The 18,014-nt window shown below is 35.6% G+C and overlaps 1 protein-coding gene across 1 annotated transcript in view; it reads left to right on the top strand.

The window, feature by feature from the left end:
• Positions 1-18,014, top strand: part of LOC149801545 (alpha-aminoadipic semialdehyde dehydrogenase-like) — a 144,645-nt gene that overhangs the window by 118,730 nt on the left and 7,901 nt on the right. Inside the window, exons 16-17 of the mRNA XM_089955745.1 lie at positions 1,867-1,964; positions 10,598-10,671. Of these exons, the coding sequence (XP_089811871.1) occupies positions 1,867-1,964; positions 10,598-10,671 (172 nt within the window). The remainder of the gene's footprint in view (positions 1-1,866; positions 1,965-10,597; positions 10,672-18,014) is intronic.

Consider the following 18,014-nt stretch of genomic DNA (forward strand, 5'->3'; position numbering starts at 1 on the left):
AATACTTTTGGAGAGTTTCTGGATTACTATGAAATTGATAATACATACCATACTGTAAGTTATTATTAATTCTTTCACTTTGTTTGACTTAATATTTTAGGGAAATATATATTTTGGATTATTGAATGCTTGTTAGTTTTTTTTTGCTTTTGTCTTATTACGTAGTTTGAGCCTCTAGGATGTAATAAAATGTTTTATAAATAGGTCTATAGCCTGAATTGCATCACTGTTAATTGTTAACTTGGTTGCCTGACCAGGAAATGAGTTGTCATTATCTTTATTCTGATGGACACTTTTGAGCATGGATACCTCAATACATCTATATACAGATTATTGTTATCTTTCTTCTTTTCTAAGTTGCTGATGCCTGTTGTATCAGTTTAGTGAGTAAGCACAGACTGGCTTTGTTTATACCTATTGTTTTGATATAGTAAGCACATCATGGCTTTGATTATGCCTGTTGATATAGTAATCAAGTCACTGCTTTTCAGTATGCCTATTGATCTAGTAAGCACATCATGTCTTTGATTATGCCTATTGTATTGATATAGTGAGTACATCACAGATTTAATTATGCCTGTTGATCTAGTAATCAAGTCACAGCTTTTCAGTATGCTTATTGATCTAGTAAGCACATCATGTCTTTGATTATGCCTATTGCATTGATATAGTAAGCACATCACAGATTTAATTATGCCTGTTGATCTAGTAATCAAGTCGCAGCTTTTCAGTATGCCTATTGATCTAGTAAGCACATCATGGCTTTGATTATGCCTATTGTATTGATATAGTAAGCACATCACATCATTGATTATGCCTATTCATCTAGTAATCAAGTCAGCTTTGATTATGCATATTGTATTGATCTAGTAAGCACATTACAGCCTTGATTATTCCTTTTGATCTAGTAAGTACATCACGGCTTCAATTATGCCTATTGTATTGATATAGTAAGCACATCACAGCTTTTTAGTATGCCTATTAATCTAGTAAACACATCACTGCTTTGATTATGCTTATTGTATTGATTTAGTAAGCATATCACTGCTTTAATTATACCTATTGATCTAGTAAGCACATCACGGCTTTGATTATGCTTATTGTATTGATATAGTAAGCATATCACTGCTTTAATTATGCCTATTGATCTAGTAAGCACATCACGGCTTTGATTATGCCTATTGTATTGATATAGTAAGCACATTACAGCTTTAATTATGCCTGTTGATCTAGTAAGCACATCACAGCTTTAATTATGCCTATTGATCTAGCAATCAAGTCAAACCTTTGATTGTGTATATTGTATTGATCTAGGAAACACAACACATCTTTGATTATGATTATTATGTTTAATAAGTCAGTAAGCACAGTTTGATTATACTAACTTCTCAAGAAACATCATGTAGAAAGCTGAATTTTACGTCAGTGGGGAGGAATAAAGAAAATCCTTGCAGGCCATGGATAGGCTGTGTGGATACAATTTAATACATTGGATCAGAGTTTCTTTTCTAAAAATCAAGGTTTTAGCTGCATTTTAGCCATGTATTCTCTTCTATTTTTTTATTTATGGTTTGTTTTTCAAACAAGTATAAAGTGGTATCTTTGTGTGTGTGGACACTCTTCCCGTAAACACATTGGCAACTAAATATGGTAAAATTTTATGAATGCACAAACATCATTTGGGCAATTTCATGGCATCACTCAAATGATTGGCTTGGTTGTCATGTCTCCAGCCTTTATAAAAAGATAAAAACTACCAAAACATGAACCAAGCATTTGGTTCCATAGGAAATTGATTTTTTGAAGTTGTAATGTATTGTAAATACTTGGGTGTTTCAAGAAAGCTTGCTGGTGTCTGTCTTTCAGAACATAGATGAAGCGATGGCCTGGAATAATGAAGTTAAGCAAGGTCTGTCCAGCAGTTTATTTACCAATGATCTCGGTAACATCTTCAGATGGATTGGGTAAGTGCAGGAGTTTTTAGCTCTGCAGGTCTTGGACAGAGGAACTGGCCTGTTGTCCATTGTACATCATCTATCATCTGTCATCTGACATCAGTTGTCTGTTATCCATCCATCCGTTAGCTCAAGTTTGTTATTGCTACTTCTAAACTACATAGAGGATTACCATGAAACTATACACACAGTCATCTCAGGGTTTAGTTGGTCTGAAATGAAAACGGTGCTGCTCAGGCATCCAAAATGGCTGCCGCAAGGGCCAAATTGAAAATTTCATTATTGCTGCTCCTGAATGGATGGTCACATCACTATACGGTTTTCACTAAAAGACTTATGTCTACTTGGTGCTAAATAAAAAAATGGTGCTGATCTGACATCAATTTTGGCCACCACAGTGGCCATCTTGAAAATGTTATCCCTGAATGGGAAGTCATATAATCATGGATTTTTCACCAGATGGCTTATGATATCTACTGGGTCTAAAAATGAAAATGGTTTTGATCTAACCTTGAATATTACACCACTACAGTGGCTGTCTTGAAAAAAAAATTGTTATTGCTACACCGCAGTGGAATGTAAAATTGACATGGGGTTTTCATTAGAAGACTTCTTAAGATATCTAGTTCTGAATTAAAATGGTACTAATATGAATACCAATATGTCCACCATTGTGGTCATTTCCAGAATCTTGTTGTTGCAATTCCTCCAAGATAGATGGCCATATCAATGTTGGTTTTTCTTAAAAAGACTTTTTATGATGTTTGGTTGGAATTAAATAAAAATGGTGCTTATCTGACATCCAGAATGGTCACCATGGCAGCTGTTTTGAAAATCTTGCTATTGCTATTCATCTGGAATTGATAATCATATTCACATTTTTTGGTTTCAAGACTTAGCAGTTACAAAGAAGAAATGGTCTCATCTTGGAATTCCTAGAAATTCTTTTCAGCGAGTTAAGCACCAGTTCCTTCAAGGGACTTGTCTTTATTTCCCACCATAACTATAGAGGTGGCCTATACTGTATATACTTGCTTATATGTGAATTCCCCACACACATTTTCGAGCTGCATAAAGGGAATGATCCTCCTATAAGTTGAGATGATTTTTGCAAGTCAAATCCAGCTGCACTGGGTGTTGCACTTGGGGGGAAAATAAACAAGTCAAACTGGATAGATGGATAGACAGACAGATAGGACAAATAAATACAAAACCAATGTAGAATAAATGCATTTGTATTGAGTTGAATATGTACAAATAAATTGACAACTTATATTTTGTCCATCTTCAAGTAATGAAATCCATAATGCTTTACATTTTAATCCATGGATATATTATATCCACACACTGAATTATTTGTCATAAAATGGTTTAAACATGGTAACTGAGAATAATGTGAATCACAATATCATGTAACATATAAATTCCAAAAGTATTTATAACAAAGTCAAGTCCACATTTTTGTGATTCACAATATCCTATAAATATCACTGTCTGATATCATCTGGTTCAAAGCCCAAGAATTCATCTTCATTGTTGGAGTTACCAAATAAAGGTCTGAATACCTCCACTGTCATCCGGTCATGCGCCTGAAACACACTGCTCTAGAAACAACTTGTTCAAACCAAACTTCCAATTTGCATAAGGGGTTTCCATTATTCGAATATTCTTAAGATGTCTGGCATGATCAACTAGACTTTTTCTTGTGCCAGTCACACATTTGTTTCTCTGGCACACCAAATTCATATTCTGCAGTACTAGGGTTGTTTTTCTCTGCAACAAGTATAACCTTTAACTTGCTCCATCATCCACATTACTTTTTCTTTTCCCCCATATTGGTGAAAGTACCTAATTTGATCAATTTGTGATGCATGATGCATGATACTTAAGTAACAAAGTACACTGTAATTGACAGAACACTGTCTATTCATAAACTTGGACCATTATTTATGTAGAAGTATAGCTTGGAGTCTGTAAGAGACACTTTGATCATACAGTGTTTGAAATCACATTTAAATTTAAAGGATTGCCGAAACTGTACAGGTGGCAGATGCATGGTATGATCTAAGGAACTCAGCATGTCATTGAACAAGTATCAAATTCATGGCACACTAGTTATAGACTTTACAGAGAAAAATAACAATAGTGCAGCGGATTGTTCACTGGGGAAAACAAAGCAGTGCTGCTTTTACATGCTAAAGGATTAAGGTTGTATTTATCTAATTAGCAACTCTTTCAAAACACTAAGTTAATTGCCTGTCTTAGGACGGGAATTAAAAAAAAATGAAAAAAAAAAATAAATGTAGATTAGTGAGTTTAAAAGTTTGAACCTAAAAATACATACATTGGCAAGCTGGTTATTTTGGTGTCTCCTCCATTCGTAATTGGCAAATATTTCCTTTATTTTCCGACAGCAATCCGAGCCAGTTACCTTAAGGCTTATGCATTTAAACCCTGAAACTGGCTTGGGGAAGAACGAATTTCGTCTTGTGGTTAAGTACTTTGATGTTTAATTATCTCGTACTCTATAATATTAACATGATTACTATACCTGTGTAAATGGTTATGGCCGCTAACATCAACACAAACTAAAACTGAGTTCTGATAGTATTACTATTATTACATCTTTAACGTATATTTATTACATCGATCAGTTAGAAGGAAAAAAAATGTTGAAGGTGTCCCAAGACATGATAATACATGAAACAACTGCTATAATTTTGTTTCCCAACATTTATAATTCATACAAAAATTACTTTTTGAAATAATTATGGGTGTCCCATAACTTAAGTGTCCCAAGATACACAGTGATTATAAGGTCAGAATCTAAATTTTTTTGTTATATCTTGCTTATAAGATGACCCATACTCTAATTTAATAATTTTTTAGTAGAAAAGGCCAACTTATATGCGAATATATATGGTAGTGTTACCAATGTCCATTCATCCCCTCACATGTCGCATGATGATTGTGAACGTCAGTTCAAACCGCTGCTGAATCATTCCAAAGACTTATAAAAATGGTACTTACAGCAGCCTCGCTAAGCATTCAGCATTTAAAGGTTAGTGTTAGGGCTGGTCGGCCTGGTGTCAGGATAATGTGACTGGGTGGGACATCATGCTACAAATCTACAGCATGATGCCTCACTGCTAGACATCACTATAAACTGCCACACTGCAGACATTGTAGCGATATGACTGAATTTTGTTTAAAGCTACGTTAAAAATCCAAATCACATACACACTCAACATCAGTAACAAATTTCATTTCCATTCAGTAACTTTTGAAGGACTTCATTGCTTGAAATTACATTGCTACATCTTTCCTGTTACTAGTCTGCAGTCCAGGGAGATTGTTCCATTTTGTATTAATAACTGGAAGTATATTACAATAATAACAACATTATCCCAGTCTGATGCCTTAGTCAACTTCCAATAATTGGATTGGAATATCGTCCATCTTTTCTTGGACTTGATACAAGTCTTGCATGTTGTTTAGGTGTCATTTTCATCTAAGTTGTCTTTTGGCATTTCTTCTGTCATTCATATCCTTTTTTGTGCTGTATGTTATTTTCTCTGCAGTCCTTGCATAATTTTCATGTATCTATGTCACACTTTGTATAATTTGAAGGATTTGAGCATCTCACTAGTGAGTGATGTTTCTTTGTTTTTTATTCCTTTATTTGTAACTTGTAATAGGCTAAGTATTACCTACCCAATTCTTGTTCTGTTTCATTGTTCACTTCTTGCATTTCCTTTGAGCATTCAGTACCTCATGGAGTGGGTAAATATAGTCATAGAAAGGCTTCTTGGGACACCCCCCACCTTAGCATGTACTACGTGTAAATGCATGAACAGTTGCCCTGTTTTGTTTCATTTGATCTGACGATGAAACTTGCCTTTAAGTCATAGTCCCTATTGGGTCTGGAAGAAGGGATCCTCTTTCTTGATAGTCATCACTGGAAAAAGCCCTCTATTCCCAGGAGGGTCTGCAGACTTCCTATTTAGGCAACTTGCCAGCTTTCATAATGGAGGGTTCCATGACTCTTTCTAGGCTATGGAATTTGGCTGCTGATGCAAGAACATGGAAAGAAGTTGTAAGCTCCAACAGTGAAAAGATCTTCTGCATTTTCTGATGGAGGGAAATTGCCAGCACCCAGTAGCAGCACCGCCTTCCAAATACAAGGAAAGCTGCTCTTCTTCTTACTCAATTCGGCCTCTGTTGAAATCCAGGGAATCTTGTTCATTAGAGTTGAGGTCCCAATGAGAAACTCTCCAGTAAGGTCTTCATTGCATGGTGACCAGTCACCAGCACTGGGTGGCAGTTGAGACATCAAGACAAATGCTTTTGATGTCCATGGTGCTCTCTGCATATCTTCTTTACTTCCACAGAGATGCCACTTTGGAGGCCTCAGAGATTTTACCTCATCAGAGTGAAAGTGTTTTGCAAGCTGCTTTACTTGATGCAGAGATGTTATTTGGAGGGCTAGTCCCAACAGTGGCCTCTCTAGACTTAAGGATCGGTAACACCATTCTTTGCCCATTGTACCAGGCCCAGCTAAAGCAATCAAGAAATATCCCCATCCTGGAAGATCCACTGCTCTCCCTCTTAAACATTTTGAGCAGGGGAAAGGACGGAACTGTTTTTCTCATGATGAGGTAGCCAGAGGGTAATGGGCAGAAGTGCACAGAACCCTCCCTCTTACCTAAGGATTGAGGCACTTATCCCAATGAAGTCACACCCACTGCCACGACTTCATCTCAACAGTCCAGTCCTCATGCAAGATTCCCCTGATTCCATCAGTTCCAACTGGCATATCTTTGGGAAGAGGTGCCATGTAGAGGGTGAGAAACAGCCAAAATCCAGGAATTTATTCCCCAATCTTCAAAACAAGGAATAAAGTTTTGACTTGTTATTGATCCTTTCCCACTGAACAAATTTCTTCTGGAAGAACATGCCAGGATGGAGACATCTACTCAGTCAGGAATGCCACCAGAACGAATGACTGTGAAGTATAAATAGATCTTCATGATGTCTATAGTCAATCCCCATCTTTCCATTCCAAAGAAATTTTATGCAGTTTTATCTGGGACAGGAGATCTTCAGTTTTCAGGCTTATCCTTTGAACCCCGGCCAAGTCATGCCAAAGACTTATAAAAATGGTACTAGCAGGTGCCTCGCTTGGCGCTCAGCATTAAAAAGTTAGTGCTAGGACTGGTCGGCCTGGTGTCAGGATCATGTGACTGGGTGGGACATCATGCTACATGTCTTTGGCATGATACCTCAGTGCTAGATATCACTATACAGTGTCACACTGCAGACATCATAGTGATATGACTGAAAATTTGTTGAAGCTACATTAAAAATCCAAGTCACACACACAAGGTGATGGGCATAATAGCAACACATTTAAGATCCTTAGGTTTCCTGTCCTCCAGTATTTTGATGACTGGTTGATGCACAACATCGTTGGATATGCCCTTCTGATAGATCTGTCTGTTGAGAAATCTGATCCCTCTTAGAATTCATTTCTGTGGGGATGAATTTTCTCACTTGTCAGGGTAAAGTTCAAGTTCCTTTTGACAGAACCTCAAAAATTTTCTCATAGCTAGACAGGACAGAGGACCCAATTGTCAGCCTGCTTCTAACTCAGTCTTCTGCACCAGCAGACTTGGGGTCCTTAGGAAGGCTTCATATGTGGACTCTACAGTTCTTCTTGCAAACTGGAGACCTCACCAAGATACCTTGTTTGCTTTTATCCCATGGGATCCAAACTTCATCACAATCTGAGTTTGTGCAAATATTAGGGTCTCGGATTCAGCCAACGTGGGTATGTGAGAAAGCTTGCCAGTAGCTTCTCGTGGGTCGGTGGTTCTTTTCGGGTCTTCCCGGGTTCTTCCTCCACCAATAATACTGGCCGCCATGTATAGCCTATTGTGTGCTGAAAAATGACGTTAAATCCCACAACAACAACAACAACAGCAAATATTAGGACAGATTTCTAGCTGGAATTCTGATTCACTCACTGGAACATCTTTCCATGACAACTAGTTTGTCAACTCGGTTGAAGTTGCAGATTTTCTTCTTTTTCTCATTGAGATGCCAATCTACCATCAGATATAGCCACAATTACTGAAAATATACAGACCTTTAAATGTCCTAATAAGCATGCCTAGGGGTTAGCACCTCTGCTTCTTTGCAAAAACTGTTAAGCAGAATTGGATCAAATTGAATAGAAAGTATTCTGGTAGTAAGGGCTTTCAGATTCACACAATTTATTTCAATTCATCATCGTGTGTGGCCACTATTAATAGACGTGGAAAATATTTTAAATGACTTTAAAAAAAACACTTAACAGAATTTGACCAAATTTTCCAGACATTTTTCTGGCATGAAGGGCTTTAAAGTTTTTGCAAACTATTCCAATATGCTATCAAATATGACTGCTGTTACTAAAAAGACAAAAACCTTTAAATACTTCTAAATAACCACCCAACAGAATTCTGCCAGATTTGAACGCAAGTGTCCCAGCATGCACATCTTTTAGATTGATAAAAATGATGTTGTTTTGCTATCAGATACAGCTACCATACTAGAAATAGGAAAACTTTTGCCTTGCATCATCACAGAATACTGCTGAACAGAATTTGATAGCATCATGACAGTATTAGATAAATGGTACTGATGTGTGATAAGATATAACTGGATACAGAAACCTGATAAGCTTTGAAACAGTTGTTTTGTAACATAAGCAGTTAAAACATGGAAGAGATCTCAACATAAATAGTGTACTTACCCAGGTTCTTGGCCATGTGTACTTAGATAGACATCAGACAGGTGAGCAAGCTCTTCGAGTATGGTATATAAAAATGTTCAAAAAATTGAATTTAAATTGTATAGTAATTGAACCAGTTCTTGGTGTTTATCATTGAATCAGTATTCTTTAGAATTCAGTGGATGGTTGAATCTTTGACAAAATACTTTCTGATCCTGACATATATTAAATTCTGTAAGAGCCCAAACTTCCTAAGTTAGGCCACTGTTGTATGATACTTGGTTTGGTTATACAAGTTGTGGTAGGGCAATACTTGCAATAGTTGCAGTAATGTTGTATTCCAACCAAAGGTTGCCTTGCAAAATAAAATTTGATACACAGTGGTCCCCCTCTTCGATCATCCCTTCTGCACCATGAAAGTGGACTTATAAGACAGGTGGCCTTTCCAGAGGGGGACTATATTTGTGAGATGTATATGTGTGTGTATATAGTAGGAAAACTACTTATAACTTAAAGCTGTTTAGATCTGCATTTAAAGTAGCAGTCATTATTAAAATCTTCTTGTCTTCAAATCAAAGTTATTTCAAGGTAACATAAATTAATAGTTCTTATTCTTGGGCATGAAACGTGAGTGGGGTATTGTTGACATGCACATTACAAAACCATTAAAAAATGTTATTTAAATTTTGGTACATACTGTGTTTCGTATTTAAAATAATTCTCTTTCCATTTACTCCATTCTCCCATTGCTACAGAATATTCTCCTTATCTTTTACGATCTTGTTTATGTGAGTCTCCCACCAAAATATTTCTGCAAGTGTACTCTCTCCAGTGTCTTCAAGTCGAAAAACTTTAATTTTCCTTCTAAAGTATTATTTCTTCATTTACATGATGACATGTTAAAGTTTTGTGATGATTTATTCCTATGTTGCTAATTGTACAGTACTGTAATTTAATTTTGCAGATGAAAATTTCGTATACGAGATGGCTTATTCTAAAGGAAGCAATACATGTACTATCACATGATTTTTCGTTCTTTATCTGGTACCCTGTTTTGTTCAAGGTTGATTCTGTGTGTGTGTGTGTGTGTGTGTGTGTGTGTGTGTGTGTGTGTATGTGTGTTAATCCACAAAATCTATAGCTTATCTGACCATATTATGATCTTGACAAATACGTCTAGTCGTAATAGTCAAAACAGACATTGGGAGAGATAATCGGTTTACATACCTTACCTAATTAAATATTGGTTCTGGACACATTTTAAAATAAAATGTGGCTACTTGTGAGGGGTACATTTTACATTTTTGCACCAATATGTTGTCCGCTGGTTGCGTTAGAGGAGTGGCCTTTCTTGAGGGTTACTTTTGAACACGAATTCGTTGATGCCAAGGGATTCTGGCCTTAAAGAGTGGGTGGTCACTGGTCAGGGGACTGTTCATGAGGGGGACCACTGTTCAATAGGATTGTTGAAAAGAGTATCACCCCATCTCTCAGATATTTTGAATAACTCTTGATAGGCCATAGGGGTTATAGTAATGATTGGATCTTTACATTGTGGTGTGGGGAAGGGGCTATTGGAGGATAATGTTCAGTGGGTGCTTAACATCATGGTTTGTAACAACTGCACAATCTATAAAAATATTTTTCCATGAAAATAATAAATTCAGAATATAAATGTTTTTGTCTGGTTATAATTTTCTTTGCTGGATTCATAGGTTTATGGCCTGTAATAGGTGAAAAAGTTAATAACTGCACAGCTAGTAGATGTAATTGCAGTACTGATGTATGGTTTCATTTGTTACACTTTGATGTATTGATACCGTGTCTAGAATTAATGTGTTATCTTTTCTTTTTTCTTTTTAACTAGCCCCAAAGGATCTGATTGCGGCATTGTCAATGTGAATATTCCAACAAGTGGGGCTGAGATTGGTGGTGCCTTTGGTATGTGTAATTATCTAAGTATTTAGAATGTGTGATAGAATCAGTTTTAATTTTGTCCCCAGCTTTTCATAGACGACTGGGAGGGGACATTAAATAGGGTATGTCTGCCTATCTGTCACACTCATTTCTGCACAGTACATTCATTTAGTTTGCAGCTAGATGTTGACACGACCTCGGCTATGATCGGTTGTCATTGTTCTGCATCATTGTATACATGCCAACCGTTACGCTTTTGGCGTAATCATTATCCTTTTTTCACTAAATTACGCCTTGTGCATAAATGTATTTGGATTATGCATTTTTGGTATATCCCCCCTCAGAAGAAATTAATGATTTGTTTTCTCATTTTTATTAACATCCTATTAATCCCACAGACCATATTCTAGAAAAGACAGGTTCTGTATAACTATGACAAGAGTACACTTGTCCGTAGACTTGCATGCACTCTCCTAACAGTATTATGTTTTATTTATAGCAGCTGCCATATTTCCAAGAAACATGCTGGTTTCTACTTTCAACTTTTAACCTCAGTTTCTATAGCAGCTGTATGGCTTAGTTAGGAGAGAAGAGACTGGTTTTCTAATTTTTAATCGTTGCTCTCATATTCTTTGTTCTAATTCATATCTGGTTCAGAACCAGTCTGTTGGTATTTGGTGCTAAAAGTTGTCAGATTTATTCTAGTCGATGTGTGTGTTAAAGCAAAAATATTTTTCAAATAATTTTACAGATGGATTAGGAAAAGATAACAAACCAATTCAGAGATGAATACATGAATTGCACTATACATTGTCCCATTCTAGGGCAGCTTCATGTCCCTTGCAAGCTGTGTGGAAAGGATTTTAATATTGGTCATGGTGGTAAATCAAAGAAACCTTGAATTAGCTTGTTTTACTAACCCCAGTACTAAGGTAACTTCTGTTTTTATAGCAGAACTTAATTGTGGACACAAATTTTATAAATGCAGAGGTGTTATCTACTGAGTTCTTAATAGAACATGGACTACCCCTAGTGGTAGAAGACTACATTGGTCCTTTGTTCAAACGGATGTTTCCTGATTCCAAAATTGCAGAAAATATGCAGTTGCAAGAACAAAATCATCTAATATTGTTAGGTGTTTAGCAGAAGATACTTTACTTACAATTGCAGAAGCCATGAAAATTGGGCCGTTTAGTATTGCAACAGACAGGAGTAGTGATTATGACAAAACGTTGTACCAAGTCTGTGTAAGCGACTTTGACAATGGAAAGGGCAAAGTCAGAGTGCTCTTCTTTCATTATTAGAGTTAACAGTCGATTCCACTGGAGAAAACATTTTTTTATTTGCTTGATAATGTTTGGAATAAAAATAAGTTGGCAGAACTGTATCAGTGATAACTAGAATTCATAAAGGAGTTGCATTCTATATTTTGAAAATGTCTCCATCATTGTACATATCATTTTGTCTCTTTCATATGATGCACCATGCTGCAGGAAAGGCTGCTGATAAATTAGAAGTAGAACTCTGAAATATCAAGTTGGCACTCTACCTGTCAATGTACTTTATGCAGAGTATGCAGAGTTGATTTTTTTCATCTTATTTCCCAGCTAAAAGACCCAATAACTGGAACATCTAAATTTCCTCTTCTTTGTCAGGTTATGACAGGAATATTGGTTCTTTACCATTCTAATGCTGACTGTTAGAGAGTCATCAGTATTGTTAACAAAAATAAAACTGAATTCAGATTCAGGCTCAGTAACCCAGCACTTAAGTGCTCTACTGGTGTGCAAAACATTTATAGTCTCAGCTGGTACAAAGTGTTTTGAAATGCAGTATGAGAGTCTGTTGCTTTTTAAAGCTCAAAGTGTTATATACAAAAACTTGAAGCAGTAATTGATGTTAAAAGTCCAGAGGGATAAATAAATCATTTTGTACATATGCTTATTGAATTTTTATCATGTTATATGTGCATTACTATTTTTCTGTTCAGATTACTCTTTTGTCCACTTGGATTACACTTTTTCCTCGCCAGGGGTTGGCATGTATGTCATTGTTTAGCAGAGTCTGATTGGCATGAAATATCCATTTTTTTTTCTGTACAAGAACATCCTTATATATATTCCTGCGAACAGAGTTGGGTGAGGGGAAATACATCTTGTTCCTCAGTTTGTCACACTTGTTTACTTAATATCTGCTAAACCCTTGAAGAGATCTTCAGGGCTGTTTGAGTAAAACATACGTGGGACCCAGGGAAGGCACCTTTAATGTGGGGTACTCACCCATAGATGCAATTTAGAATTTTCATATCAATTTAATATGAACTCTGTGAAATCAAAGTACCCTGCATATATTTTTAAAAAACTGCCTTCCCTGGGTACAGTGTATGTTTAAATGGAATAATCCTCATTAAACTTTGTATGCTTTTTATTTTCTATCAAGACTATTTATTGTGTCCATGTAAAATGGACCAAATTTGATTAGCATTCTAAGAGTTGACTCCATTATTATTATCCACTTGCCAATGACGTTGGGAAGGTATGTTGCATTTTGCCTACTTTTGTATATGCTCATTCAGTCATTATTTGCTTTTTACCCTCTCAGTGTTTCATAATCTCCTGAATATCATAGACCCTATAACAACAACAATTACAAAATTTAGTATGTGGATGCATCTCAGGAAGAGGAAATGAGCCATACCAAAACTAGGTTACTCTGTCCTAATATGCATGCATGGCTGACTCTTTTATTTTCAGCTGTTTATTCATTACACTTTTGGTATCTTGGACCCTGTTTCATCTACTGATGAAAATTTGCATGTAGATACATTTTAATGAAAGTAATGTCACCATACCAAAGGTAGGTCACTATGTCCTAATATGCACACTTAAATGATTTTTGTATTTTAAGTCATTCTTTCCTTACACTGCCAATATCATGGACCCTATTTCACCTACACTTATGAAAATTATCATGTGCATACATGAAAGTGACTCAGACCATATCAAAACGAGGTACATCTGGTTCAGTTTTCACTCTTGAGTGACTCATGTATTTTCAGCTGTTCTTTCACTACACCTCCAAAATCTTGGACCCTATTGCACCAACATTCATAGAAGTTGGTATGTAGATACAGATGATCTCAAAAGTAACTCATCCTTAAAAATGCTATGCAAGTTTGACCAAGTTCCATGTTCGGCTCTCCACTCATGAAAATCTCAAGTGGCACCACAATAAAAGGAACTCAGCCATATAAAAATGAGGCCAATATGACCTACTTTTCATGCTTGATTAATGTTTTGCTGAGGGAACTGAAAAGGTCACCTGTTGCACCGTTGATATAGGCCCTACCATTTTGATATTAAAGGTCTCAGATAGGAATGTTGTATCAGTCCTCTATGCCACAGCATGAATATGTCATTTAGAGAGCAGTTCTGCTCAAATGCTAGGCTAGTAGGCAGTATACCAGTACTTGAATAATGCTAGTCAAAGATCGTTTTTGCATAAATACCAGTCTGGAAGTAATTACCTTGACCTTGTTAAGCCATAAGTTTAAGAAATTCTTTTATCTTCGGTTATTGATGTTGAGTGTGTATGTGATTTGGATTTTTAACGTAGCTTTAACAATTTTTCAGTCATATTGCTACAATGTCTGCGGTGTGGCAGTTTATAGTGATGTCTAGCACTGAGGCATCATGCCATAGACATGTAGCATGATGTCCCACTCAGTCACATTCTCCTGACACCAGGCAGACCAGTCCTAACACTAACCTTTAAATGTGTTATTCTCTCAGCCAATGAAAAATTAACTGAAGACACCCTTGTGAAGAAGGGTCTCTAGAAGACATAGGTTTCAAAATGAAAATATTTTCTACCAACAAGAGCTTATTTTTGACAATGAAACCCAGGGCCATAATGAAAGTAATTTGTTTTAGTTGGTTATATTTCTCAGAGTACTAACCCAGCACAATAACATGAGGAAATAAATTCCACAACATCTTGAATCCAGCCCTCCATGTATAATACAAAGGAAAGACTAACAAAATACATCCCCTTTCCACCACTAGGTGGCTATGCATATACTGACTGCATTTGAGAGAAGGTTTTGGATGACTTCATAGTAATGTGAATAAGCAAATATTCTTGGAGGAAGATGGTTTGCTGCCAGTCTACTTCTGTTCTGAATACATTCCCTGATAACATTAATGTTAGAAAAATAGGTAATAGAAGGAGGAAATGCATGAGCATCCTTTGAGGGGAATAGGGATGGAGTCCCATATGGCGGATAAATGTGAAGTCAGCACAACTGATGGTCATATGGCATCAGTACACAGATAATGAGAAATGATGGATGTATTCCAATCCAAGAAAATATTCTGGCAGATCTATGAAAACTATAAGCCATTGTCGTTGAGGAGGTTGTAGTCTTTAACTGAGTTAGATACTCATTTGGGCCACCTACATTTTCAGATCCCTTCTCTGCAGTACTAGATCTTGTTGATAGAAACTCAAGAAGGTTGACTGTGCATGCTTGCCAATGTCACATATAAAAACATTACATTCAGATTGCTTGAATCTTATAAGTTTAAATTGTTACGAGGTGCTACCATCCTAAAATTAAGTGAAATTTCTGTCTAACAGACATTATTCAAGCCATGGTATAGACATTTGATACCACATTTGCAAGCTTTCATCAGACAGGCCTTTCATATCAAATGGCTAAATTTGCCCTGGTATGTACTCTATATGAGGAACTTTTTTTTGTAGATTTTGACCAAAATTAGTACTTTTCTTTTTACAGTATTTATTATACAGTAAATTAGTTCATTATACAGTAAATTAGTTCCTATTTCTATCTTTCCACAACATCCTTTACTGGAGTTACTCCATCCAACTAAATTTGAATTCTGCAATCTGCACCATAACTTAACTTAGGATTCTTGAACTTCAACCAGATTTAGCATGATCCTTCATATTTTAAAGACCTTGCATTAGTTTATTTATGTTCTGAGATTTTATATACAAGGGTTGTGACCTCTGATTATCTGTTCTTCAGGCTTTAATTTCTGCTTCAGTACTTTTCGAAGGATTAGGGTTTGCAAGATTATTAGAATCATTCATTAACTGATTGATGTAAATTTTAAAACAAGTGATCAGTACAAAAGTTTTAAAAAATATCTTTAAAAATGCGTTTTACTACCATGAACATTTTTCTTTTATATTTAATTTAGAACTACATTTTTCTTAATACCAGCTACATGAGATTGAACTGACACAAGTAACGATAATAGTGAACACTCTCTGCCAAAGAGAACAGGGGATTCATTCCATTCTGACATGATGCTAGACTTTGTTCCTGTCTTGTACACAGATGATGTGTCAGTTTTGATTTTGTGTGTTGTAAAAGTTTACCAATTGTCAAAAGCACAATAAACAAATTTATATGTCTGTCTGATTCTGCTGTAGATAAACAGAGCTGTAGTTAAACAGAGCTGTATGTCTGATTCTACTGTAGATAAACAAAGAGAAAATATATGTCTGTCTGAATCTACTATAGATAAACAAAGAAAATATGTCTGTCTGATTCTACAGTAGTTAAACAAAGAAAATATGTCTGTCTAATTCTACTGTAGATAAATGAAGATATATGTCTGTCTGATTCTACTGTAGATAAACAAAGATATAAGTCTGATTCTACTGTAGATAAACAAAGAAAATGTGTTTGATTCTACTGTAGATAAGCAAAGATATATGTCTGTCTGATTCTACTGTAGATAAAGAAATGTCTGTCTGATTCTACTTTGGATAAAGAAATGTCTGTCTGATTCTACTTTAGATAAACAAAGATATATGTCTGTCTGATTCTATTGTAGATAAAGATATGTCTGTCTGATTCTACTTTAGATAAACAAAGATATATGTCTGTCTGATTCTACCGTAGATAAAGAAAACGTTTGATTCTACTATAGATAAACAAAGAAAATATGTCTGATTCTACTGTAGATAAAAATATATGCCTGTCTGATTCTACTGTAGATAAACAAAGATATATGTCCGTCTGAATTTACTGTAGATAAACAAAATTGATATATGCCTTTTTCTTTCATGTCATTCAATAATAGAACATGGAATGACAAGTAACTAAGAGTTTTTTAATGGAGAAATATGCTTTTTTGAAGCCAAGCTCCTGTTGTGTCTTGTAAAATAATCATGTGCAGTGTAGGATTGTATGTTGCACTGTACAGGCCCATTCTTGCAATCTCAATCATGCTTCTACGAATCAGTACTTGTTGAAAAAGGATTAAAAACCAACTTTTTTTTATATAATGAGACCAATAATTGATATCAAATTTAGATTTAATTAGTCAGCACAACCAAGGATTTCAGCTTTATTTGGCATGCAGCTTTGTTTTAATGATGAGACCCTAAAAGAGTTTAATTTTAAGGATTCCACTTTATCATTTAAAAGAGTTCTGGACCCTAATTGGAATGTCCTCATAACCTTGTTTTTGTTTGCAGCATTGCCAAGGATTATTGGATTTCATCCAAATCATGCATCTGGATTTATATATAGACCTACTTGAACGTCAATAAGTTTCATTTTCATTGTTTCATCATTTAGACCACAAATAAATGTTTGTTTCCAGTCAGCTGACTGTCCCTGTTTCTCATCACTGACTCTAGCACTCTTTCCACCATGGTAAAAAAAATAAAAAAGAATTCCAGAAATCTAATTGAGCCAGTTTTGCCCAATACTTCGAAGCAGTTAGCACAATATATATATATATATATATATATATATATATACACACACACAGTAAAACCTGTTATGAGACTGCCCCTTCTGCCAACCAAAAGCGGTCTCTCAAGACAGGTGGTCTCTCATAAGAGGTGTGTGAAAATGGACTGGTTTTCAGGGTCAGTATAGCATTGTTGAAAAATAATACCCATACTCACTGTACAGGTATCATATCCTTTATTCATAAATCTTGTTAAATATTGCATGCATTCCTCTCAAAATATCTTTATATAATAAAGATATACATCTATCAAACAACGAGAATAAAATTTATATTTCAGCATCACATTAATATGTACAAAAAATAAACAGATATGATGTATATATCTTATTCTATACACTTATTCACTTGTTTTTTTAAAACTCCATTATACTTTGTTGACATGTTTTACTCAGCTGTTTGGTCTGAACATGTATCTCAATTATTGCCTTTTCCTGAATCAACTTGCCACTTACTGGTATGTTTTTACTCCTTGCAACACAAAACCACTCCCATACTTGCTCGTTCAGATCTCCGTAAACTGTCTGTCGTGCCGTGGCATATTTCCTCTGTGCTTGTGCACCTTTCTGC

Source organism: Sinohyriopsis cumingii, chromosome 4, assembly GCF_028554795.1.
Source record: "Sinohyriopsis cumingii isolate HCF-2022 chromosome 4, ASM2855479v2, whole genome shotgun sequence".
NCBI lineage: Eukaryota > Metazoa > Mollusca > Bivalvia > Unionida > Unionidae > Sinohyriopsis > Sinohyriopsis cumingii.